At 47.7% G+C, this 27,992-nt stretch overlaps 1 protein-coding gene across 1 annotated transcript in view; it reads left to right on the forward strand.

Annotated features, from left to right (window-relative positions):
* The window catches only part of magi2a (membrane associated guanylate kinase, WW and PDZ domain containing 2a), a 162,050-nt gene that overhangs the window by 18,098 nt on the left and 115,960 nt on the right, over positions 1 to 27,992 (forward strand). Inside the window, 1 exon segment of the mRNA XM_030113200.1 lies at positions 24,161 to 24,277. Coding sequence (XP_029969060.1) covers positions 24,161 to 24,277 — 117 coding nt within the window.

Genomic DNA, 27,992 nt, shown 5'->3' on the forward strand with positions numbered 1-27,992 from the left:
GCCCCTCTGTCCCGGCTCCAAGACGCTCCAGGAGATCAACGTTTCACACACCAGACTCCAGCATCCGGACTGGAAAAGAATAAAAACCATGAGCTGAGACACCTGGAACTCTCTTAAAAGAGGCGAAAAAAAAGAAGAAAAAACCAGGAGAAATGCCTAAAATTGAAATAAAGAATTGAAGATAGTCCAAAGAAATTAATTTTGATTGAAAAAGTTAAATCCTAATGCACCAAGTTATATACAGAAATCAAAATAGCTGCAATGGTTAAGCTAGCTGAAACAATCAAAATGATTAAAACCGCTCAAACTGTTAAATTGATTAAAATCTAAAAAAAAGAACATTTAAAAAAAAATTGTTGTTTAAAAAAAACAAAAAAAAGGCTTCAATTGCTCAAATGACTTGAATAGCTAAAGTGGATAAAATGAAAATAAAGGAAAAAGTAAAATGTCCAAAGGAGTCAGAATGGCTACAATCACCTTTATTTCTAAAAACTATCCTAAATATCATAATTAATTTAGAAAAATGTGTCAAACAGAAATTATGTATTGAGCTAACACAACAAATTGGAAAAAACTGATAAATTCATAAATTAAAATAAAAACTATAGGTGTTAAATAAGCGGTAAAAATGTAGTAAGATGTATTTACGGAACTTATGAAGTCAGTGTAACGGAGGATTTATATCTTTGGATAGTTTGGATGGAAAAACTCCACATGTTTAGGAGGTTTATTTTCCAAATTTCAAAGATGAAGACCAAGAACGGCCTTTTTGTGATTAAAGGTTTCAGACCGCTCTTCTGACCGGATCCTTCAGAGACTTCAAACCTGCTGCTTCACGTTGCTTCTTGTTTACGCACGGCTGAGTCCATAAACAGCAACAAGTGTTAAATAACTGCCTTCAGTGGGTTTTAACGCTTTAATATTTGCTTTGTAGTCCGGCCGTAACTGCTCCCCGGAGCCCGCCGGAGGCGCTTCAGTCTGAATGCATAATCTCCGTCTCCGCCGCCCGCTGCACGGTCGGCCATGTCTGCCGAGTTCGGTCCGTAGATCAACCCGTCATCGGCGAGGAGTGATCACAGGCTGGAGCTGCCTCTCCGCTTCGGAGGAACGTCCAAGACGCTGCTGGCATTCGTCCAGCTGCTGCCCGTGTGTGTTGTGTGCATGTGCACGCGTCTCTGCTCCAGATGTGATCATTAGCATCATTAGCACGGTCGCTAATAAGCCGTTTTAGCTGCTGTTTGTAACGGAGAGACTTTCAGTGCTTCTTTGCCTTCATCTTCAGCTCCAGCTGCTCAGATTCGCCTGTGGTTCAAGTGGTTTATCCACCGTTGCATCACTACATTAAGACCCATCTGGAGTTTGCATGTTCTTCCCAAGCTTTCCTCCTGCTGCTTTCTCCAAGACAAGGTACGGATGTCAAACGGATGCAGTGAGCTCCAGTCCCATGATTACCTCCTGGAGGGGCGTCTCCTCATCTTTGTGAGTAATGAATCACCCAGTAGGATTAATCCTGGTCATCTAATTACAGACAAATGAGATGGAAGTAATGCCTGAGAGGGATCCGAGGGCCGCGACCGGCTGATGCGGTTTCCTGCCTTCTCTCTCGTTTAACCCGGTCCGGCGTAGAATCTAAAAAAATCCTGGTTCCCTCTCGTGTTACTGTTTCAAATCAGGGTAAAAACAGGAAGGCAGCGCTCACTGTGAGACGCTGATCTCTCCTCCGACAAAGCAGTCGACAGAAACGTCTTCTTGTTGTTGCACAAGCGAACGGTTTCGTCTCACGGCCAAACACCGGAGAAGGACAGTCGGAAATTTCTTCCCTGAATCATCGGCACTAGAAAAAAAAACAACAACGCACAAAGGCCACGGTTGCTGCTGCCGTCGTGTTTCTGCTTCCTTTTGTTGGTGTGTTGATGTCTTCAACCCCACAGCGTTTTTTCAGGAAGAATAACGGATTCTAAGAAAAAGTGAAAGAAAAATAACTTGTGCGGCACCTATGCTAATCAGTTCTCTTATAAAAACACTTTCCTCTGTTTGTCTGAACAGGAAGTGCTCCGAGTCCGTCTAACCTTTCTCTAAAAAATGGGATTTATTCTTATTTTATTCTCTGTGACATTTGGAAAGTTGGCTCAAAGATGAGCTTGACAGGGAAATGGAAATAAGAGAAATGAGTTCAGTCTCTCCCTCCAGCTTCCTCTGCCTCGTTCACGTTCTTCTTTCACACAAAAACAATTTTTGTCCACCAGCCACAACATTATGACCACCTGTCCAGCGAAGCCGCCGCTGCACATGCTGAATGCAGGGTTCTTAAAGATTCGAGTTTCTGCTTCGTTTTTTCGGAGATTTCCTTGCGGCAGCAGAGTTTCAATTGAGTCTCAGTTGGGTTTCATCTCGTTCCGTGAGGCAGCAGAGACAGACCTGCTTTTTTACGCACCAGCCGTCCGCTGGATTGTATTTTCAGAAAAATTTCACGTTCAGGTGCCGAGGTTTTGATGTCGATCGTTGAAAATGCACATTTCTGAAAGGTTAAACGGTTAAAGCACAGAAATTTAACTTCAAGTACAAAACATGTAAGCAGGGTCACCACGTCTCTCTCTCTCTCTCTCTCTTTTTCTGTCTGTCTGTTTCTGAGTTGCCAAGCAGGGAAAAAAAAAAAAACAATTACTGATCATTCCTTGGATCAGAACCAGCCGAAAGTGACAAGTGGAGGCCCGGACTCCGCCTGTCATCTCTAATGGTCCGTCGTTCGCCCCTCAGTTGTCTGTTTTCTTTTTTTTTTTTAAGCTAATCCTGACGTCCCTGCAAGACATGGCTTTCTTGCTTGATTTGGTGGTCAGCCGTCATGACGGGAACGTCTGCACTTCGTATTTCTACTGTACTGCTGAGTTGTGTTCAGCTGTTTTACTGGCGTCGTTAAAGTGGTTGTAAAACAGGTTGTAGGTTGGATCAGACTTGCTGCTCCCGCTTATCCTCACAGACGCTGCACTGAACTGAAAACTGAGAACTAAATTGAAGGGAAGTCAAGATCTCAAATGATTCCTGAGACTTTTTTATGTGCATTGTGTCGGGGTGCAGCATCCTGCTGAATACTGTGTCTTTAAAGGTTATGTGCTTTGACAAAGTAACATCTGCATAGATGGTTGGACCAAAGGTCATTGCCACGGGCATGTCTGTAAATGTGATGCAAAAGAAAATACCATTTTAAAAACCAGGCCGCTATTCACATTTGTTTCACACCCCTGTAGCAGGTGTTGCTCTTGATCTTTAGCACGGTTTCTGAATTCACATGTCTGATTCTGCCAGTGTAAACGCCATAGCAGGAGTCAGGAGATTTGACTGATGCCAATAATCAGAGCCGTACACCAAGGTCTCTTCACATTAAGCAAAGGATTCAGCCGTTACAGCTGACAGAGGGCCTGGATTCCTTCCAGCAGAACAGAGAGAAATGGGTGTTTTCAGTGCTGTGAATAGATGTAATTTGCTGTACTTTTGTTTGCACACCGGTATGTATTAGCATGTGTGTGCATTCATCATGCCAGACGCTCCGTACTACATTCAGCCCACTCTGAAAGCCCTGCAGAAACAGGGCAAGACGCCCACTCTCCCACTAAGAATAGTTGTAGCGGCTTCAACAGTGCGCAGAGCGTTCAGTGAGCAGCGGTGCCTCCGAGCAGAGAGGAATCCAACTCGCTGGGGCGATGGCTTTGCATCTGGGTCTTTTATTGGAGGAGGTGGTTGTGTGGTTGGCAGAATTTTGATTCCTGAGTGGGTGGTGAGTGTCGCCATTGTGTGGAGAATCGAGGTTTGACAGAAACGTATTGCAGGGCAGCTTTGATCATCTGTTACTATCAACTCACAGATACCTTGAAGTCATGAAGTCATGTTTTATGAATTGAAGGTGAAACCGAGACATCAGATGCCGTCTTGTGCTGGTAACATCATTTTCAAGTGGACTCTGATGTAGGATACATCAATGATGTTATGTTACCGTGGAATTCAATGTGACCTTCTATTTTCATGAATTCCGTACAGTGTAATGAACTTTAGTAGTTTTCTGAACTTTTCACAAGTGTTGTGATCAGGCCGCTCCTGTAATTTCCCCAGAGCCTCTCGTGTGTTTTTCATTTTAAGGCTGTTTTTAATCACTTGGAGCTTCCAGCTACTCAATTAGCTGCTAAAGACAACTAAGTCTCAGAAACGCTTCCCGATGTCGTCATGGAAACATGACTCCCACAATGATGTCATGGAAACATGTCTCTATCTACAAGAGAAACATGACTTCCATGTCATGGACATGTGACACCCTTCAGTGTTGTCATGGAAACGTGACTCTTTCCTCGTCGTCCTAGAAATATGTCTCCTCCCAACGTTGTTATGGAAACATGACTCTCCTGATGATGTCGTCAGGGAGACATGATTCTTCCTCGTTGTCATGGAAACATGATCCATCAATTACTATCATGGAAATGTGACTTTCCCCGTCGTCATGGAGACACAACTTTTCCTTGGTCGTAATGGAGATGTGACTCTTCCTTAGTTATCATGGAGACGTGACTCCTCCCTGGTCGTCACGGAAACATTACTCTGTCATGGTTGTCATGGAGACGAGACTCTTTCCCGTCGTCATGGAAACGGGACTTTTTCCCGTCGTCATGGAAACATGACTGCATTATCATGAGAACAGCACTTTCCATGTTGCCAGACAAACATGACTCTTCTCGTGTTTTTGGTGAATTTTTGTCGTCAAGGAAAACGACTATTCCCCCTGTTGTTACAGTCATGACTCTTCAGTGTTGCCATGGAAACGTCACACTCCCAACATGATCACGCCGTCATGAAAAGTCATGAAAAGGAAATGCTCCACTGGTTGTGCATCATTGGTTCGGTGTTCACTTTAGCTGCTTTAGGAACAAACTACACTCTGGAATTCCGTCTTGTTCCACAGGTTGGAAAACTTCCAGAGTATAAACGGCAATTTAGAACTCCAGCTGTCAGCAGGTAACATCTGAAGGTCATAAACAAAGCGGGGATTTGTCATTTAAACAGTGTGATTTCTGAGCCCTTTATATCAAACATTAACCCCAGAGCTTCTTGAATTATGCAGCATAATAAAAACTGTTTTTTTTAACACGAGCCTCTCTTCTTCTACTTCTTCTTCTCTGGAAGACAAATGCAGTCCATATCTTCTCACCGGTAAATGGCATGTGTTAAATGTGAATTTCATACTCTCCATCACTTTATTGCCAGAATTGAAGTCTCATTAAATCACTTTAAATCAAACGTCGCCGCTGGAAAAATCAAGGTAATAATAAAGAGGTTGCTTTAATCTCTGGTGCCTTTTCCAGACAAAAATTGTCAACTTGTGATCGTCTCTTCTGTCCTCCTCGCACTCTTTCCTACACAAACATGTTTGATTGATTCACAAAGGAGCCTCCTAACTCAATTTAGTCTTTGTGAATGCGCGCCTGCCTTTTCTCTGGTGTGGCTTATTGAGGAAGGCTTCCTTCATCCAAACAGATAATTATTCCCCCACTAACATCCCACTTCTCCGTCCTCAGCAAGTCCACATGAAAAATAGACATCATTATTCCGCTGATGTTCAAATTGAAAAGTGGGAATAAGAGGAATTGTCCCAGCAGTCAGGTGAATACATGATTATCATGCTTTTTTTTTTTTTTTTTTAAAGAGCGAGCGCTCTGATTGCCTCCAGCGTCCCTCCGAATGGAAATGAAGCTGATTTGTTTTCAGTAGCATAAACGCACGACGCCGGGGGAGCTCGGTCTAACGCGAGCCGGGGATATGAAGCGCCGTCACGCCGGATGTCGAGCGTCGTTTGTCTGGAGTGCGCGCGCCGTCTTTCCTCAGCAGTGATGAACGGCGCCGGTGAAACCGGAGGTGTGGCGCGTCCGTCTCGGTCGGTTCGGTCGCTGGGATTAAGATCGATGAGCTTGATTGGTGTTTCCTGATCAGACGGAGCGGAGGTTTGGATCTTAGTGGAGTTTACTAACACACTGTGCTCTGGGAGTTCAGAGGTCATCTGGCTGACGGAGCGCGTGCGGAGCCGGCGTCTCGCAGCTTTTCCGCCGCCGCCGCCTCTGGGAGATGAATAATCTCAGCCCCGAATACAACACGCTCGTTTGTGGACTAATTGCGGCGAAAAGCGGAGCCCCGGAGACGCCGGGCGTCGACTTTTATGAGCAATTAGGATACAGATGTCACACAAAACACTCGCGTCAGGTAATTAAAGCCGACAGCTTTGGCACAAACGGAAACGGAGAGCGAGTCTGGGACGGCGGAGTCGGATTGAGATGTAGCGCTCATGAATAACTCGGCGTTTTCTGGGGGTCTGGCGAGGGGATTTTATTCTGGATTGGCTGTGAGGACCATTGACTCTGACCGGACAAGACATTGTTGCAGATCTGCACAATCTAATGAATGTGTATGAGTGGCACTAAATCAGAGTACATGCTAACCCAAACCAAGAGTTTGAGTAGAACTAGTTCACCTTCCAGGTTAAACTAATTCTAAGCGGTGAGAATTTTTTTTTTTTTTTTCCCCTTCTGGTCGAGAAGAAGACATCAAAGTCTTCTCAGGTGGAGAGAAGAGCTCTGCATTCTTACGTCTGCTGTGTTTCTCAGTGAAGACTCCTTTCAGAGCTGCTGAATAATTAAGGATATCTAAGAGTGGCTCTCTAATAAAAGGGAGGCTTCTTGTCCGCTCGCTTCTACCTTCCTGCGGGTTTACCGGTCATCTGAACGGACAGGGTCGGCCTTTTATTGAGCGCCACGGTCTCACCTCAGGCCCTCCACGGAAACCACAGTGTTTTATGGAGGACGAGACGTCGTTTGACAGTCTGTGATCGCCGTCTCCAGCGCCGGCCTCATTATGGAGGACTCGGCAGGTAATCCGCGAGTAATGAGGAACGGAACGGACACGGGCCGGATAAACGGAATTGCCTTTTTCAGTGACTCGTCTGCACGCGTCTCACTGGGGTTTGCTTGCTCGTGGACTCAACAGAAAGAACGTACTTCAAAAAAAAATTCTGGCTCTTTTTAAGGTCTGTTTTCCTCCAAACAGCCTCTCGCCATGAGACCCGTGACTCTGTGTATGTGGACTTTCATGTTTTCTTTTTCCTTTGAAGAAGAGAGCAGTTTATTCCTCCCTGTGTGGCGCCGGAATCCCGCTCTGAAAATTGGATTTCACTTCATGAGGGGTCGTCTGCAGTCGAACCGGGAGACTCTCACGCTACCAGTCGAGTAATGTCCTTTTGATTCCTGGTGTGCCGGGTGTGTTTGCGGTCGTGAATGTTCTCCCTGTTTGACGGTTTGAGTCTCACCAGTAGCTGCTCAGAGCTGGAGGTCGTCCCCCCCCCCCCCCCCCCACAACCTTGACTTTTGATCTCTGAACCGCACCAGGATCAAACGTGTCTTTGTAGACGTGACGTCTGCTGCTTTCTGCCTTTTTCACTCACGTTTGTATTGTTATCTGGAAAATCCATCCATCCATCCATCCATCCATCCATCCATCCGTTTTCTAAGTGAAATGACGCTCTGACAACCGTCCAGCTTGTTTTGATCATCTGAAGCCTCCATAGATGGCAGTCTCGAGCTACACACACACACACACACTCCATTCATACTCCATTCTTACACAGCTTTCTTTTTACACACCTGAATGCAAAAATAGCAGTCGCCTAAAAAAACAATGAGAAAGGGAAGGAGCTGCGGCGGAGAGAGGAGAATTGGCTTTTCCTGTGTGACCGGAGTGCAAACCAGGAGAGGTGGAATGGCCTGAGACCTCCGTGCAGTCTGGGCCGATCATGAATGTTTAATCCTGCGTGCCGACAGCTCGTGATTGGTCCCTATGAAAGGGAATAAACTTAAAGCACCTCAGGAAAAAAAAAAAACCCGAAAAGACAAATCTCCTCTGCATGGGATCAATAATGAGTTACAGGAACAAAAGTCCACAGTGCTTTAGTGTTGAAACAATGGCCAGATTAGGTTAGAGCAGAAGTAAAAAAAAGACCATCAGGTGAAGTGGAGAGTGTGGCGGTGCAGCGAAGCAGCACATTTCAAACGGACAATTACCGAAAAGAGAGGAAAAAAAAAAAGCCTGTTATGTTCTGACCTTCCCTGAGCCGGGCGGCGCGACGCGGCGCCGTAATTCACTTCTAACGGCGAGAAAAGGCTTCATAAGAGGGGAGCCCACTCTTCACGTGCGCTCCGGGCCGACACCGTGCACACTAACGGGGGTCAGGATGAAAGTTAAAACATTAAACTGAATACATCAATGTGGAATCCAGCGGGTTTAGAAACAAAGAAAAAGATTTTCAAAAGAAAAGTTCATCCGTCTGAATTCAAAGGGGGAAGAAACGGTGGTGGTTTCAGCCCAAAAGAAAAAGTGTTCAGTGGTTCTGGGACGACTTTACCCTCATCTGATTAGATCTATTGGAAATGACATTCCGGAAACATGAGTGTTTATATTAATGCAACAGGTCTGACTCAGATATTTGCATTTTGATCGAGTTAATTTCTTGTTTTGGAGAAAGGAAAAAGAAAACTCCTTCCACGCAAGCCTCGTTCCCTTTCTCCAGATATTAAACTCTACATCTTTCTAATTAAAATTTAAGTGAGACAATTACAACTGAGAAATTGCCGAATGATCCAAGGTCAGGGATGAAGAACAGTTTGCTCATTTCAGACTGATTAGTCTGTTCAGTTCAGATGAAGAAGTTAATGCTGTTTTTTAAAATGTAGTTAACTTCTTTAATTTATTTGTGTATTTCGCGGCCCCGTGTTCACGTGTCGCCGCCTTTCCGATGCCGGGCTTTACAAGCATGGTGTCAGTGACATTCACACTAATTTAACCTGATCGGTTCCTTTCTAATGAGTTTAAATTAGATGACATTTCGCTTGACAATCAATCATGAGCCAAGTGGCCGTTTCCAGAGACGAGCAGCAGAACGCAGAGTCCGCTGGAGACGCCTCGGAAGACCTGAAAATCAGTGGATCCGTGGTGAAAAGCAGCTTGGATGATGGTTCTGTTCGGACTAAATTCCAGATTTATTTCAGTAAAAATGAGTTGGTTCTTCCAGAATGTGGAAATCACACTATATTGGTCAGTTCCGTGCAGTTTAAACCCCCAAAAAACGCTCAGACTTCAGAATTCTTCAGTAAATTAAGATTTGAGTTTTGTCATTTATGGTTTTCAGTTCTCTCCAACGTCTGGAAAATCGTTCTGGGAGCTTTTTCCTTATTGGTCTCATTTGTCGTGGGTTAGTTGCTACTGATACTGATCAAATAGCAGAATTACTGCAGGTCTGTTTGACAGGAACTGAAATATTTCAATCTGTTAAAACACAATAAAGCGTTCGATCAGTGCGATTATTTAAAACATTTGAGTTTCGACTGAATAAAATAATGAATCAACTAGTAGAACAATTTAAAGTATGAAAGAAAAGTGCAGTTCATCTCGATTAGGGTGGATCAAAAACAGAGAAAGAGCACTGTTAGGTAGAGGAACTAACACTTTCACATCGTCTGCATCAGTCTGTGTGTTTGTAGCGTTGTGGTTCCCGGTCCTCGTTCTCCAGGGACTCGGTGGTTTTAGAGCTGAAGGTTAGTCGGAGTAACAATCCCACTTCATCATCTTTCCGTACAAATGTCCGTGTTCTCACCATCGTTCATGTTGATGGCGTTTTCTTCTCCGTTTGTGATTTCATGACCGAAAGCAACCAACAGCCCCCTCTGGTGGCCCAATGGGAAAACTACATCTTCTTTCGTGTTTCCATGGAAACATAGTATTTTCAATTCCTCGTAAACCTGAAGCTTTACTGAAATGAAGTTGCAAAAACAATGTTTTCACTTTAAGTTTGCAAACAATGAATACACTGTGTGTGTATGGATGTGAGTGTGTGTGTGTGTGTCGGTGGGGTGGGGGTGGAGGGGGGGTTAAACGGGCCTCGGTTTGATCCCGTCTGGCCCTGAGCTGGCCCGGCTCTCCTCTCTCCTCTCTCCTGCCCACTGAAGCTGAAAATAGGACTGAGGCTGGAGGCTCAGCTCCGGACTCCCAGCGTCAACACACACTCAACACACACTCCACACACACGCCGCATCAACACACACTCCACATCCACACACACTCATCACACCTATAGATGCTCCCATCTACTGATAGAAACATCACAGAGGAGGAAAGGCACTCAGTACAGTAACTCACAAGTGCACCATCAGAAAGTGTTTTTTATTTTTTTCCGTGTTTTTTATTTTTTTCCGTGATAAGACCCTTCTCCATCCATCCATCCATCCATCCATCCATCCATTAAATCCAGATACAAACACACACGTTGACATTTCGACAGGCAATTCAGAAGTCAACAATCTCATTTTTGGACGAGGACGAAAAACTGACGTCCCTTAAGGAAATCTTCACTCGCTCAGGGAGAACATGCAAACCGCAAGAGCAGTGCTTTGGTTTGTTTTTAAATGTATTCCATCAGTCGACTGGTTTACCTGCTCGGGTCACTGGTGCTTGAATCTGCATCATCATCATCATCATCATCATCATCATCATATTCACTCTTTACTTGCAGGAAAGAGAGAAAATATGTACATTTTATATATTCAAATAAAAAACATAAGATTCAACTTCAACTCACATCACCACACACACACACACACACTCTCACACGCTGGAACAGCACTGAGGCAGATGATTGAATCCCAGTGGCATTTTCATCCTTAATATACCTGCGACTCTCACAGAGAAACTGCGCCGCAGAATTTCTGCATGTCAGCAGACGTTTCTGCTCCTGCTCGAGGGGGAGAAAAAAAAAAATCAACAAAAAACCGAGTGTGTGGCACTGATGCAACAATATTGTGACAGCTCGAACGACTGATCCCAGTCCAACACCCCCCCCCACCCCTCTGTGGCTCTGGAGCGAATGTAAAACCTCCTAATGTGAGTCAATATTCTCCCCCCTCCTCTCGCCTGAATCGCTTCACCTCCATTCTCCCCCCAGCCCGACACACTCCGCCTCATTAGCGCCCGGTCTCGATGGCGGTTTGGCTCGGCGGAGCTCCCGCAGGTCTGTGAGTTAACGGCGGCCGCCCGCAGCCTGGCGGCGATCTGATCACTTTCCAGGTTTCTTCCAAACCTCGTCTTTTTGTCTGTCCTTTATGTTTACATCTGCAGTGCATGCAGATCTATCGATGGATGTCTATAGACGTAAGTTTCAGTTGGAAATCAGAAGTGCACTTATTTAAAAAAAAAAAAAAAACAAGAAGACTCAGTTTATTGTCCTAAAAATAAACCTGGCGACGTGTTACACTCATGAATTTTCATCACAGTCAATCACTTTGCCGTGGCGTTGAACATTTTTCCATATTTTAATTCACTACTTCGTCAAAGCAGAGCGGCAAAAACACACGGGAGTGTGTGAGACGGTGGCAACTCGGATTGTTGTAGCTTTCATAAACCCGCTTCAGTTTCATCAAAGAGCACGTGCAGCGCTACACACTCTGGTGTGTGTGTGTCGCATTGTGTTGTAACATCGTGTTCTGAGCTATTATTAGAGCACCTGCTTCCTCCATATGTGATGAAGGTCTGGAAGGATGTTCTCCACGTCCTCCTCACCCCCACCTTCCCCTTCAGTCCTCCCTGCCAATAGTCGCGCCGCCGCGAGCCGGCTGGCATCAATTAGGCGAGCCGCGGCGAGAGAGCGAGGCGGCACGTCGATATTTATTTCATCTGCATTTAAATGAGATCGGCTTTTTGGGAGCCATTTGCTGATGAGCTTCAGCCGCCACGCCGCTCCCGATATGACAGGTAGGAGGTGTGATGAGATTCAGGGAGAACGGCGTCAGGTTTGAGGAGGGCCTTTCTCCTTTCTAGATCCTCCGCAGCCTTCGGCTACTTGACTCTCGTCAACCAGAGAGCGTCGGTGATGGAGCACGACAGGTGGAACATGTTCTATATCTAAAGCAGGGTGAATATTATCTGATCCTCGGTTGATAAATGCGGCTGAGAAAGCTGTATTTCTGATGATACCATTGATCATGACAGTATATTTGGTCCTAAATTAAGGGGAAAGGTGAGGGGAAAGATTTTTTATTAAGTCAAAATGTCAAGAGGGAAGCTTAAATGTCAGGAGAAAAGGGAAAGTTTTGAAAATGAAGTATAAATCTGGAGGAAAACATCAGATCTGAAATATACCGTTCAGGTTTCAAGTAGAATGTGACTAAATTTCCCAGGATGAAGTCAAAAACTGACTTAAAAAGCTGGTGAGACTGGTAACAAAAGCTGTTGACTAATTGCTCCCACTTGATGAACCAGCTGTGAGCCTGATGTCAAATTACAAGTAGCCTACCGTATGCATGCCATCAAAAATTGGATTCCCAAATTATGAGTAGTTCACGTTTAAATTGATACAACCAGCGTTTCAGATTATCTCAGACACAACACCGGTCAGCATGGCCGTGAGGCTGGTGTCAAATTACAGTGTGATGCAGCAGTTCATGTCTTGTAGTTTGACACAAGCCTCATCGGCCTGTTCGTTTCCGAATTGGCGTGATATTAGATTTTAGATATGATTATATTAGATGCACCATATCCATAGTTTCAATACATGTAATTTGACACCAGCCTCACCGTTTTGCTGCAGCTCAGTTACTACGGCATTCATAAAGACGACTACGAACTATCGAAGCATGTCTGCAAATGAATATCCTGTAATTTGAGTGCTGTTGATGCTGGAATGGCCAGAAATGCCATGAGGCTGATGTCAAATTACACAGAAGGCTGCTTATTGACAGGATTAGCGTAGCTGATAGAGAGGCCTGCTGTCATCTCGCTATTCGGAGAAAGTTAAAACATCGTTTTTGAGACAATAAATCACTTGAGGAGCTGTGAACAAGGCGAGGATTAGATAAATAAGGATTATTCTGAAATGACTCATAAACAAGTCATTTACCAGAAAGCTTCAGGGAGAAAAAAACCAGAGTTCTTGACAGCAAAATGATCTTTTCATGAGATATCTCCGGACATATCGCTTACAGACAAAGAGCAAAAATGGTTCTGTCAAAATGCAACGATCTGAAAAATCTGCTTCGATCGACTTCGGCTTCATAAAAACGGCGCCGGTGCATCAAACGCTAAACACTTACTGTCAGCATCCGTACTTTATACGCCTCATATCAAACCATTTACATATTCACTCAGATGGATTCAGCCGTCCCCGGTCTGTGTCGCGCCGCTTCGCGTCCAATCGCCGTGGAATCGATAACGGCGGATGTGCCGACTGCAGATGAGCTGACAGAGAAGGCCTCTCCTCTCCCGCTCTCGAAGACACGACGGCCTTGATGTGGAGGGCTGTTTTCCCCCAGAACGCCCTCGCCGGCGAGAACAAAATGAGGCACTTAAGGCGGGCCGAGACGGTAAATGGGCGGTATAGATCAGCGGTGGGAAAACACACCGTTTGGCATTTCATCAGCTCCTCTTCCGCAGCCCTTGAAGCCGAGGTCAATTTCCTGTGGCAGCCCTTCACGCTGGATCTCAAATTGGCCTCAAGTTTACAGGATGAAGTTCTTTTTTTCCCCAGACTCTTTGCCTTCCCCGAGTACACAGACGGGTCTTTTACCTGCTGACACTCGGTGGTAATCATCGTCACGTGCTGGAAAATCCATCAGCGCTGCCCTGTTCTGCAGCGAGATGTTACCCGACCAGGAAAGTGCGGCTGAAAACACGGTCAGATGGCAGCAAAGCGAAAGCCAGGGTCCGGGAGAGCGCTCGAGCGCCACAACGTTCAGGAGACAGAGCAACGGCCGCGAGGATTTCCAGCAGAAGACGTAGGAGTGGAGTCGTGGTCACGAGGAAACTTGAAGGAGAACTTTGTTCTGGTGGCGTCTCCGTCGGACTCGGAGGAGCTGGACCGTGTCTGAGGCTTTTTAGCAGTGTTTGGAGTGAGCGAGAGCCAGCGCTTTGAATCCAGTGCAGACCGCCCCGGGCAGTGTGTGTGTGTGTGTGTGTGTGTGTGTGTGTTCCGGGGACATGGGTGACATGGAGGAATTTGAAATGGTTGGCTGGCTGCTCTCTCCGCCGTGGCGTTTGCGCTGAAGAGGGAGCGACCTGGATGAGTCGGGGAACTTCCTGTGGCTCCGGGTTGGAATCCAAGCTGTGGAAAAAAGAGTTTAAAACAGAATTAACAAACGATCAGTTTGATAATCCATTTTGTATTGATTGTAGTGCCAGTGGCTGAGGGGGGAGTTTAATGCTGGAGTTTGATCAAAGTGGTTTTATATTGGTTTCTCTGTCAAATCCATCTTGCAACAATATGAATACCAGAATTAATCAAAATGTCAATTAACAGTTACATGTTTAAGGATGTTAATTGGCAACTTATTAATTTTTTTATACTGATCTTAATTATTATTTTTTATGAAAAAGTCTAGAATGTTTGCAAATAAAGAAAAACCCAACAACAAAACAAAACAGAAGAAATATTTAAAGGAAATAACATCACGGTACATCAGCTCTCAGGTCATACAAGCCAGCATCGGTGCATTATAGTGCAAGACTCCGAGGCTGGTGTCAAATTACACTCATTGGCTGTTTCACGTCCGTCAGTTTGGCACTGTGACTATTTATCATAAACAACATGCAGCGCAGCTTTTAATTCTGAATCCTGAGCTGAGTTCCGTACAGCCTTCCACAGCGCCCCCTATCTGTGTGAATTAGCAGCGCGTTGACGTGCGCGGCTGCGTTCAGGTTTTCAGAGCGTCTCGCTCCTGAAACCTGCTCTGCTCGCTGAGAGAGCTGCACGTGGAGGCGTGACGTCCCTCCAGAGATCCGACCTGGCTCGGGTCCCAGCCGGCGTCGGATCGCCTCGGATGATCCTCGCTGGCTGCAGCTTCTCCTTCTCGCCCGGACGCGGCCGGCCTGCGTACATTGAGCGCGTGCTGCGTGTATTTGTATGTTTTTCAGTAAACTTTCGGATGCATTTCCCCCCCTCCTCCCTGCTGGAGATGCTCTGGTTTATCCATAAAAGGCGTAGCGCCGGGGGACGTGGAGCGGCCCGCCGCTCCGCTGTGGTCTGAGGACCGGGCTGCCAGATGCGGTCGGGCCGAAAGGCCTGTGAAGTGTGCTGTGATTGGTCGTGTGCGGCGGCTGTTTTGACAGCGCAGGTTGTGACGATGAAGCAACTGTACCGGTCAGACGCATGCAGCTTTCCACAAATCTCAACTGTAAACGTGTGTGTGTGTGTGTGTGTGTGTTTGATGGATCACTCCCAGTGTTTGTGCCCGGTCTTTAAAATTAAATCTCCAGCACTTCCCCTCTGAGCCCGGCGTTGTCGCAGCTCATTAAAACATAATTGCAGGGAATCTCCAGCAGACACACCAGCTTACCCTCTCTCACACGCTGCAGAAACATTTCCATAGAATATAATCCCGCCTCTGTTTGCTCCTCGCCGCTCTGCTCGCCACGGCCGCCATGTGCAAATAAGCATGTGGGGGGAATGTGGGGATATGCGGAGCGTGATTCGGCCGCAACGCTTTTAATCTCTCCGCCATCAGCTCCTATCAGCAGCGCCGCCGAGCTCAGCGGGCCGAAGCTCTGATTGGGTTACCTCAATTAAACTGGCCCGAGCGCGGCGCGATGGGAATCGAGCTTCATCAGTGACGCGGCGTCGGAGGGAACCTGGTGGCCGCTGCTCCTGCCAGCGAGTCGTTAATATCAATAAGCAGTGACTCAGCAGCTCGCGCCGGCGCTTCAGTGAGAGGATAATAGACAAACCGTGAACCGACGCCTCCAGGGAATCTGTCGGTGCGGAGCTATAAATGTCTGAAAACGTTTAGAGCTGTCCAGAGGCGACCTCGAGTAGACCGGGTCAGCTGTGAGAATTACGCTTTTCAATGATTCCGGCTGTTTTCTTCAGTTAATGTGCAAAGAAATACAGATACTCTAAGAAAATGGTGAGATTTGATGCGTTAATTTCAACATCATGCCTTTTTTAACAACACGTTCCGAAGCGAAATAGCTTCATCGTGATTATATTTCTAAATTTACTGTTGAGTGCTGTTTACACGATGCTTCCAGGTGAAAACTTCTGTTGGGTTTAGCGTGTCTGTTTACGCAACGGCGCTCAAAAATGCAACTTTTTGAAAAAAGCTTCAATGTAAAGCTTCATAAAGATGGTCCATCTCCATGGAAACGGGAGATAAACGCTCTGAATCCGACCTCGTGTCAACAGAGGGAGCCACAACTCTTTCTAAACGCTGGACAATGTGAATAAATACTCGCTATTGTTGATGTTTATTGTTCCCTGCACACTGGGTGTGTATTTGAATTCTTCATTAAGAACGGCCAGCAGCACCCTCTAGTGGCCCCGTGTCAAAACTACATCGTTTTCAAAACGTTGCTGTGTGAATGTGGAGCTTCTCTCAAAGAAAAACTCAAAATTGAAGCATTTCCATTTGGAATCCCGTAGAAACCGTTCCTCAGAGAGTGATTTCATCAATATGCAGCAACGCTGAAGTATCACCTCGGGTCTCGATGCCGTGTTACGTCCTCGATGAATTACAAACGGCAGTTAATTAGATTTTTTTTTTCTTTTTTTTTCAAAAAAAAGCTTTGTGAGGAAGCTCAGACATGATGAACAAGAAAATAGAAAAGCCCTCAGGCCTGCAGTCAAAACAGGAACCTTCAGAGTGTGAGGCTAGCATGAACTGAAACATTCAACCCTCTTATTTCTACGGTTAAGCTTGTTTAGTTTTAAATCCTGCCTTGTTCAATCGCTCTCTGACGACTCTATCGTAGGAGATCACTGGATCCAGGGTTCGATCTCGAAATAAAAGTCCAAATTAGAAAGTAAATATTGATGTTCGATTGTCCCTTTTCCTTCAGTTTGGGAGAAATTCCACTCAGCTGTGTTATTTCCTCTGTTCTGTCAGGTTTATTTTAACATCTCTGTTTTATCCTGTCTTCCCGTCTGGTTGTCTCTAATCATCGTCTGTCAAGGAGTTCAGAGACGGAGCGCCGTCTTTTTATTATGGTTACAGTAATTACTCTGGAAGCTGTGTAAACTGCTTTTTTTTTTTTTTTTTTCTTTTTGGTTTGAAACAATGTCCCCGTCCTGGTTGTTCTCACCCTGACTCGCTCAACAGGGGCGCGTTAAATTAATTAAAACCCTGCGAGAGCGCTTCACGGGTCTGCTGCTGCCGTGTTTACCGTCTCCTCTGGTGTCGCACAAGCCTCCGCCGTGCTGCAGGTAAATAGAAGGAAGGAGTTTGACAGGAGATGGTGAGAGAGAGATTCCTGTCACCCCGAAGCGGGGTTGAGATTTTCCCCCCGAGCGAGCCTCATGCGGCGCCACGCTGACATTCACATGGCTCCTCCACCGGCCCAGCGAGGTTATTTCACACTCTCCTGGACGCTGCTCGGGAGCTTTAGTCTTCCTGCTGCTGGTTTCCTCGCTGCTCGGTGGCAGCGGGAGTCGCCACTTAAAAACAGTGGATGGAGCAAAAGCTTTATCTGCTGTGGTTTCACTTGTTTGCATCTGTAATTGCCTTTCATTGCATATTATTAGACGGTTTCAATGTATGTAATTATGTTTAGAAGAATGCTTTCGTCCCCTGCCCACCCACACCTTCCTCCTTCACTTTGCCTCTTTGGCGTCAGACTTCTGTGCGTCTCCACCTCGTCGTTAGTTTCCTGCAAATGTTCGCCGTCTTAATCAGACCTTCTTCACGTGTCGTCTCCAAACCGCCGACACGCCGCATGAATAAGTAACAACGTTGGAGGATAATTATCTTTCTTCTTCAAATGTAGAAACCGGGGGGGGGGGGGGAAAGGAGAAGGGAAAGTCATGAATGCAGAGAGCCGAAAGACGAGTGAAAGTCATACACAGCCGGCGTCAAGCGGCGGCCGGTTGTGAACTTTAATTCTGTCTAATGCGTTATTGGCTGGCTGCACAGCGGCGGTTCCGACACGGCGGGAGGCGTTCGGGCAGTCAGGAGCTTAGGAGAGTGGCCTGATGCAGCGCTGACTGATAAGGAGCAGACATGGGGATTAAAAAAAAAAAAAAAAACAGAAACAAAAAAACAGGTTCTGCCTGCTCTTCATCCTCTTCATTTCCAGAGGCAGCTCATTGGTTCAGTCGGGAGGGTTGTGAGGTCTGGCAGGTCACAGAGCAGCTTTCAATCAGCCGCTGCCGTGTCTTCCAGTCTCTCAGGTTATACAGTCGGCGGATGTTATTAAAGCTGGAATCGCTGCCCTGCGGCTTTATGTGACCGCCAGCCATCCAATTTACAAGTGATGTAATTAACCAGGCACATATTTCATGAGGATTTATTAAATAAAAAAGAACATTGCAGGTGTCGTCCCAGGAGAATCAGGACTGGGAGTCATCACCGCCATTATTGTCCATTTACTTGCATGAGTTGCCACAAATCTGCGTTTTCAGTGGTTCTAAGCATCATTGTCATGAATTCTTCATCGATACCTCTGCCTCTGCTCAAGAGCACCAGAACAGTTGGAACAGGGAATCTAAGAACCATGAACGATCCTGGAAAGACACCAAACCCCAACGGAAATGGCGAAATGGGAATGAGGGACTGGAAAGAATCAGAACCGGCATCAAACTGGGTCAGACCGGCTCCAGATCCCTCCTGTGGACGGACCGTCCTCCTCTAACGAGCGACGGGGTCGGGAGAAGTAGTTCATCAGCCGCGGCGCTTGACATTCGGCTGCAGTAACCTCATCGTTTAGTCATTATTGAGTTGGACCGACCATTTGGTGACCTGGAGATGGAAGTGCATCAGACGCTCGAGCATCACTCAGACCTTCGATTACTGAAATGTGATTAGGTCGCTTCTGGAAATGAAAAATGTGGCTAGTCATGAAAGCCTTTTCAGGTACAATGGAAAGATGATCCAAAGAGATCCTGCCGGCTGTAAATGTACCAGTGTGATCATACGAGCTGTAAATCACACCATGTAAGTGAAGTCCGCTCAGCTGTGTTCACCTGCATTGCTGTGTATAAAGTGAATATCCGGTCTGTGGAGGGCGCCGTCGCTGGCGCACTAATCATCACTTCAGGGACTGGAATGCAGAAGCCAGACCAATCAGATAAAAATCAGAAAATGTTGTCGCTGGCAGAAACAACAAGGCAACAAATGAGTCCAGGAAATGTCAGGGTTGCAGTTATTTGCTTCAGTCGTGGTGAGTGTTCCTTAATGGGGAGAGTTTGGACACCTCTGCTCTGGAGAGATGACGCAAAGCTTTTTGAAAGCTTTAGGCTGAACTTTGAAGTAAATCTAAGCCAAGTATTCATGAGACTCTATCTTCATGGTGTCGGTGGATGTGGAGCCCATTGACTGTTCCATCGTTTAAAGCTCCACCACCATTAGTCACAAATTACTCTTAGTTTTTTGGGAATTTATCAGTTTGTCTTGACTTGATTCAGCATATATGCATCATTATTTCCACCCGTTGCCTGATCTGTACCAGTGGAAACGGAAATAGTCGCTCATTTTCACCGCTGAACGGCCTGAAGGGTAAAACTGCGAGGGGAAGCCGTGTGTGCTGCTCTGAGCAATTTCACAAACAGAAATGTGTGCTCTGCGTGTAAAAGCCCATCTCAATCATAAATCCACGTGGATCCGAGACCCCGGCGCTGTACCTGATCGACATCCAAACACCGTTAACGGCCGGAGCCGTAAACAGAATCCGCAAACAGAGTCCTTCCCGCGCCGTGTGGATTCCAGCGGCGGCGGCGGCGTTCCTCATTAATGCTGCGCGGGTTGATCATCGGCGTTGCACTCGCTTCCCTGCCTGTATGCAAATCGCTGCCGGTTTCTCACCCAACAGCGTTCGTGCATGCAAATAATTTGCTCAGTTGAGGTGGAGCCCCTGGTGTAATCACATGCCTTTATGCAAAATCAGGTTCAAGTCGAGTTCAGCCAACTTGCTCGTTCTCCATTGTCGCACCTGCAGAAATCCCAGTTCAGCGGACGTAAATGGAGTCAAATGTATTTTAGAATGTGAGCTTTTTCACTGACTTCCTCAATTCGTGACGCGATGGAGATTCTCCAGAGAGGTCCAGGAAGGCAGCTGAGAGGATTTTCCATGGCGAGGAGGTGAACTGTTCAACCACTGAGACCTTTCAGCGTGAGTACAGCCCAGGCTGCTTCCTGTCATGCCAGGAAACGAGCGAAAAGGCGTGACATGTTTTGAAAAGGGCGTCCGTTTACCCTGAAATGAAAAACACTGAAAACTATGTCGTTATCATGCCAGGCCACTAGTGGGGGCTGCTGGTTGGTTAAAATAACCAAATAGGTTTGAAAATCCAGACTTTTATGTAAGAACTCTTGAAAGATACACCTGTGAGAAGATCTTTTTAAGAACCTAAATATAATATTGCACAAAAAGGTAATATAAATATCTGAGGAAATCTTAACGTATGAAAAGTGTAAAAATAAATAAAGGAACAGTTCTGTAGATTTTGTTGTTAGTTTGAGCCTCAGTTCAAAGATTGTCTTTGAAATATGGAGTTTGCATTGATAGCAGCTCAGCTATGCTGATTATATAGGTGTGTATCAGCCTCAAGGCTCCTAAACCCAGAGACGACTAAACCGTTTGCCGCTTGAGGAACCGGCCGACACGGGAAGACAAACAGCAAAACCTGAAATGAAATATTTTTGTCCATGGATTTTTTTTTTCTTTCTTTCTTTCTTTTTTTTTTTTTTTTTTTTTTTTAGAACCGCTTTGTTTGGCGGGAAGAAAGCGACGCGTCGTTTCCTTTTGTGTTGCTCATTCTGAGCTGTCTTCGTGTCGACTGAGACCAATCAGAGGAGAGCGGGGCGTGTCTGGCCGAGCTGGCAGCGCTCGAATCCCGCCTGATCTTTTAATGAGTCTGATTATCCGCACAGCTGTCTGCTGGAGATTGCAACACACACACACACAGACATAGACACACACACACACACACATAGAAAGGCATAGAGAAATTTTAGGAGTTGCTGGTTCCCTTCCCATTGATGAATTGACTTTATGTCCTGTGCGTGAAGCCTCGCCTGGCGCTCCCCGTTTGCAGGCAGTTAGCGTCGATCGCACCTCAATCCCCCCGAGGAACCAGCTGCCGCCTTGTTTTTCTGACTCTCAACAGGCTGTTTTCTCGCCCCCTTGCCTCTCCGGGGGATTTGCGTGACACCTGCTGAGTTTAAATGGGGGTGATTCTCTTCTTCAGGAGAGCAACAACAGTTTTCATGCGCCCATCTGTTTCGGGAACGGTTTTGATGGCTGCTCTCGGCTCCAAACGCGCCAGAAACGCTCCCTTTTTATTTTCCATCATGCTAAGATGATTTTCAGTGTGGTGTACACAAGCTGCCATCCGTCACGGCCCCTCTGGGTTCAGGTGGAATTAACTCCTGCTCCAATTTCCATCTTCTGGTGCCTCTTCTTCCTCTGCCGTCCGCGCTTCTCCACCTGAAGCGTCACGTCTCGGGCAGAACCGGGACCAACTGATGGATGAAACTTGGAGGCTGACGCACTGATTGATGTGCTAACGGATTTATCTTTGGATTTGCGGACAATTTGCGAGCTGCACTGTGAGGTTTTGTCAGCGTTTCAGGCTCTGTTAGCTCAACGTTATCAAGGGAAAACACCAAACCTTCAAAGAATTTTGGAAGTCTGTTTACACAACAACGATGCTAGGACCCACTGAATACTTCTGAATACTGAAATACTTCTGCAGATGTGCAAGTAGAAGGACAGTCGAGAGCACCGTGCCCGTCAGTCCAGATCCTCCTGGACTTGGTATAGTTTTAGAATCGACAGTCACCGAATCGGAATCCAACTTGTTGGTCCGTCCACACGAATGTCCGGCTCTGACAAAGCGGATGTTTATAGAACACTGCTGTCTGCTCGCAGGTGTGTGAGTGTGAGTGTGTGTTTAATGGTGAATGGATTCCACCGTTTGAGCAGAGCAAAGCTGCTAATCTCTCTCTCTCTCTCACACACACACACACACTCACACACTGCCATGCAACGAGCTTTGGGTTCAGTGTCTTGCTCAAGGACACCTTGACAGACAGAGAGAGATGGGGAATCGAACCTGAAACATTCAACTTGGGGAAACGACGGCTCAAACAACCGATCTGTAGTTAAGAATAAGAATAGAATTTGTATAAAAATGCAGAGATGCAGAATGAAAAATGTAGTTTGCAGATAAAAATGAGGCAGAAACGTCTGAGACTGTAAACAAACCGCGGCTGAGCGAGGCGGGAGGCTCTCCGTGGGAGCAGAGCAGCACGCCGTCTGCGTTTGGAGTCGGCGTGCGGAAGACGGGTGGGCAGGCGAGCGTCTGAAAGCGGGACACGTGCAGTGCCGCGCGCTGCAGACGGGGGGCGTCGCAGGACCTGAGAACCTGCAGGGATCGGAGCGCGATCGGTCCCCGGCGCCGGAGCCCAGCCTCAGCGGTTCGCTCACACACTTCTTCCCTTCTCCCTCCTCTTTTCTCCCCCGCTGTGTCTCCCTCGCTCTCTCTCTCTCTCTCTCTCTCTCTCTCTCTCTCTCACACACACACTCTCACACACACACACACACTCTGCCCTGTCTCCTCCTCAGCCACTCATCGCGCCGCGCTCTGCCGCCTCGTCTCTCCTCGCTGGAGTGCCGGGAGAGGGGATCCTGCTGCCTGGCGCCGGCTTCTCCGGGCGAACGGCGGCGGAGTTGAGGACCCGAGGGACCGGGACAGTCCGGGAGAGGCCGGGGGTTTTGGAGTCGGGGGGTGGGGGGGGGGGGGATTCCTGCAGGAGTATAAAGATCTTTTTTCCCTTCAGTGGAGACGTATTTGCATCACAAAAAAAAGAAACCTGTGGAAAGAGGACTGACACCGCTGGCCGCACAAGAGGTGCCATTCACTGTCTTCATTTGTGTGTGTGTGTGTGTGTGCACGTGAGGTTTTTTTTTTCTCTTTTGGAGTGCGCTCACCTTCTCAGTATGCAGGCTCGGTGGCTTGCGTTCTTTTCTCATGCAGATGTGGAGGTCGGCGGCTCCCGCCGCTCCACGTCCGTCCGGTGCGACCAGCCTCCGATTCAGGGGCTTTGTGCACGATCGCAGCGCAGCGCAGCGCAGCGCTCCGTGAATTAGTTCAGGATTAATGCATGCCTGGGCGCGTGTGCACGCACGCACGCGCGCACGCACGCCAAAACAGACGAGCGCGTGAGCCAGAACGCGCTCAATAATTGATCTCCCCCGCCTCCGGAATGACAGAAAACTTCCAAACTGGGTTATTTGTGAATTAATGGGCCGCTCGTTGTGTTCGTGCGCCCGCCTCCTGTCTGAGACCGTCGCATGTTGGGATGCGCGTGTGCGCGTCGCCTGGGCTGTCTGGGAGGCTGGCGTGCGCGCTCGCCGTCGTGTCATGCCTGGATGTCATTGCTTCAGGATCGGAGGGGGGGGGGGTGTAGGGGGGGTAAACGCTGCACGGCACCGTGCCAAGTTGGATGCTGAAGGTTAGACGAACGCCTCTCCGGTCCGTCCGCCGCTTCGCTCGCATGCAGAGGAGCGACCGGGAGCGGCGAGTCGGGAGGAATCCCTCCGGTCACGCCGGCGGAGGAACTCTGCTCCTCCTGCCTCCATCTCCAGAGCGTGTGGAGTCCTGTGTTAGCCCCCCCCCCCTTCCCTTCCCCCGCCGTCCCTCCGTCCTGCTGAGCCAGCGAGATTTACTGGTTTAAGTGGAAGTCCTTTCAGAGAACTGGGGCTGCTGGAGCAGTGTGCGTGTGTGTGTGGGGGGGGGGTTCAGGTGAGGGAGGAGGAGGGAGGAACCTCGGCCCCTGGGGGAGGACACTGGGTGGACGATTCTCCACACGTTCAGCCAGAACCTCCACCAATCGGAGGCTGCGCTCAGACTCGGGCGTTCGTCAGCGTCGCCTGCTTGTTTGTAGGATTTTAGCAAATTCAGATTGTTTACTGGAGTGTTTTCTGGGTCATTTGTCACTGCAGTGTTTGAATGTTCCCTTTTTTTTAGTTCACAAGCACAGCCGGTTGTCCTTGTTTCAGACGGAGGCCTGATTGGACTGGTTCTGTCCTCACTCCGAAAGCCTGATTTGAAGTTGCTGGTTCCAGCCCTGATTGCTGATTCCCGCCCTTTGTGCTCCTCCAGGGGGCGTGATAGACAAGGACCTGCGCCACTACCTCAACCTGCGCTTCCAGAAAGGCTCGGTGGACCACGAGCTGCAGCAGATCATCCGGGACAACCTCTACCTCCGCACCGTTCCCTGTGAGTGGCTCCGTCCTCGGCCGCCCTCCCTCCTCCCCGTCTCCGTTACCTCGGCTCACCTCCGGTTTCCAGACACGTTTCTTTTTCTGCTTTTCGCCAAGGCTGGATTATCAGTCGAGGCGGCTGTGCGGTGCGGCGACAAAAGGAGCAGGGAAGCTCGACTGAAATGAACGTGTTGGGCGAGCTCGCCTCACATGCATGCTTTTGTTGAACCTCTTAGAGTTTGCAACGCGGCTTTTTCACATATTGTGAGTCCTGCGAGAAGCCTGCCGCCGATGGCGTCATTCAGGATGGATTTATAGATGAGAAACTCCTCAGAACTTCGCGAGAGGATAGAGAAATCCTTTTCCTGCAGGAAGAAAGCTCCAACAGCAGCAGACAGAGGTGGGATTAGGATTAGGGGATGTCGAGGAGAGAAGAGAACAGAGAACAACAAAATAATGAACAGAGCTCAGACTCAGGAGGACAGGAAGCACTGATTACAGGTTTGAGCTCCGCAGAGAGGGAGAAAGAGAGAGAGAGAGGTACCTCCTGACAGGTGGAGAAAAGGCTGAAAAGAGCGAAGAAGAGACGCAAAGTTAAGGCCATGCAGTGAGACAGGTTTGGACTGTGAGTGAAAACAAGCAAAGTTTCAATTCTATGAAGTCTCCCAGCCTAAACCTGCAGCAGCAGAACTTTGAAATGGTGTCTGCTCAAACAATTAGCTCCACCAGATTTCATTTTTAAATTTAGTTTAGGAAGATGATCTGTGTTAGCCTCTTGAAATCAAATAGAGACGTGTTGCAGGGATGAGTCGGTGCAGAGGCCACAGACCACCAGACGGTGTGATGTTAGTACAGCAGGAGTGAGGAGGTCAGTTCAAACCGACAGCAGCAGAACCGAGAAAATGGTCCTTATCCAACCCAGACTATCACTGGTTAGATAGAAGGGTTTAAAGTCTGATCCTGAAAGGACTCTGTTAAAAACTGGGAGCTGGAAGCCTGTTTGATTCACCTATAAAACTTTGAAATCTAGGCAAGATGCTCTGCTGGGATGAGGGACAGGCTTATCAACATGTTTGGTCATCCTGAATTTGGAAATCATTTGATAGGATTCAGCTTGTTCCTCTCTTAAGTCATTTTCAGTCACAAGCAGGGTGCTTTACGTCTAAAATCACTGAAATAGTCGTATTTTAGGAACTGAAAGCACATGGTTGGTGGAAACCTTGGTGGAACTTGTAGAACAAAACGTCCGTCCAGGCCTGGTGCAGCCTCTGGAGACCGTCGATTCAGTCATGCTCGTTGCTTCTCTGAGCTGTTTTCTCCTCTTCTTCCTCTTTTTCTTCATCTTCCTGTTGAGATGAGCAGCTTTGCCGTGACATTTTCTCCCCGTGTATCGCTGGTTTGCAGGTCCCGGATCTCCTGGACGCCCGTCGGCGCGCCGATCGATTAGCTGCTGGAGTGTTCGTCTGGAGCGGAGTCAGTTCCGCTTGGAAGTTTCCACCCTTTAAAAATCAAGTGTTGACTGCAACTCTCCGTCTCTAATTAGCCGCATTAACCGCCTCGCAAGAGCGCACAGTGGTGAGCGAGTGCTGTCGACAACCGGAGATAAGACTTGGAGGGCTTTCAGCTATTGATACTCGCTGTTTTTACTTCAGGATTGCGTTGCGAACTCGAAGCTTATCGAGCTGAGGCCTGTGTGAGCGTGCGCACGTTTCTCAATCTTATTAAACCAGCAATGCTCACGCAGGCTTAGACTCTGATGTTTCATCTATATTCTTCTGATGCCTGTTTGGCTTTTGTTTGCTGACGGCGCGCTCGTTGGCATCGGCCGGTGATATTAAGAGGTGTCTGTGTGTGTCTGTGTGTGTGTGTGTGTGTACAGGCTCTTATCTGTGTGGAGAGTGTGTGTTAGCCTTCGCCGTGCCATTAGGCCCAGCTGTCTGGTGGCGAGCTCCCCCTCTGAATCCCTAATGGAGGTGCACTGCCCTGAGAACGCTCTCCTGTCCCCCTCTCGGTACAGAAAACAGCACGAGAAAGCCAAATAAATACTTTTATGTATTTGCAACACCAGCATAATGTTCTCTGATAACCACTCAGAGCATGAGGGGAAGAAATGGACCGACGCAGAAAGGCTGAGGAACGTAAAGCAGGTGGGAGGGCAGAGACTTGATTATAGGGATGTAAATAACACGCTTCAGCGGGCTGCAGATGGACGATTGTGTCGAGGAAGAGAGACGATGCTTCAGGCTTCAGCAGTGTGTCTGACCGGAGATCAGAGCAGCTCCACTCCGACTCTGGGCCAACAGGCTTCCACGCTGCTGCATAAAATATGTGGCGTTTGCAGTTTTAGATGATAATTTGCTCCCTTATGCGTCCGCCGGTGGGTTGAGTGCAGATGTTAGACATTAGTGGACATTAAGGCCCCGTTTAGGGAAACCGCGTGGTTGTTTTGGGTTTTAATGGCCGAAACACAAAATAAAGGAACTTGAGCTGTGAAAAAGTTTGCTGTTGAGTTATTTATCCCAGTAAGAGAAGGAACCCGGTTGAGGCAAAGAAGTGATTATCATCCCAAATATGAACGAAGCATGTTGATACTGAGGCTGTTTTCTTTAAAACGGGCCACATGCGGTTGAAAGATGAAAGACTTTTCGCCGCATGAGGGGCGAAGTGCCGAAACACGTCTCGAACCGCTACAGAACGAGCCGCTCCGGGCCCGGCTGAGGTCTGCGGCGAGCGGTGAACCTAATGAAGACTAAAGGGCCGAGAGAGAAACGAGAATTACAAGTGATGGATGTGGAGTAGTTCATCACAGCAATTTAAACACAACCCTTGAGTGGTAAAGAAAGGCCGTCTCTGCGGGGCGGGCGGAGGCCGGCGGGCGGACGGCGAGCGCCGCCGCCGCCGCCGCTCGGGCCGAGTCGGCGAGGGCGGCTGAGGCCGCGCCGGCTCTCAGACAAATTGCCTGGTTGAAATCCAAGGTCAGGGCGTTAATAGCCTGAGCCCCGGTGAAATCAAGCCTATCGCCGGGTAATCCACACAGATTTGATGGGAGCAGAAACGGCCCGGTGCAAAACGTGTGAGCAGACTAGTTAAAGCGCCGGAGCGGCTCAGAACTCTGGATCTTTGGGGTGAAGCTCAGCAGTTCAACAGATTTTTGCGATCTGGCCCCCCGACTGTGTTTTAATGTGAAAACTCCGGAGCGGGGCGGGAGGAAGACCTGGAAGCTCCTAAATATTTCAAGTCATTTTTAAGTGTTTACAACATTCCAAGTAAATAACTTGAAGGTCAACTGAAAGATTAAAATTACAAGTCCCTCTCATGTTTTCTCTGAAAATGCTGAATCAATTATGAATATGTGCTGGGAAATTCCATTTATTTATGAAATGATATGCGTCATCTCCTTCAAAAGTCAGTCAGTCCTGTTGTTTGTTCGCTGTCTTGGTTCTCTTCCCCTCCTCCTCCTCCTCCCTTCTTTTTGTTCACTTCGTCCCGAAGCCTTCCTCCTCTGGTTTTAGCTCAGCGGACACAGTAAAGCACTTAGTGACAAGCGAGCGCGGCGTTTCTGACAGTCTGTAAATAATGGAGCTCGTGACCCGGAGGTCGGCCGCAGGTAAAGGAAAAGCTCCTCGCTTTCTTGATTTCTAACCGAACGTGTGAGTGGAGCGACCCGGAGCAACACCGGGCCGTCGACTCCTGACCGGCGCTAACGGGGAGAAATAAGATGCCAAATCTGG

Source organism: Salarias fasciatus, chromosome 17, assembly GCF_902148845.1.
Source record: "Salarias fasciatus chromosome 17, fSalaFa1.1, whole genome shotgun sequence".
Classification (NCBI taxonomy): Eukaryota; Metazoa; Chordata; class Actinopteri; order Blenniiformes; family Blenniidae; genus Salarias; species Salarias fasciatus.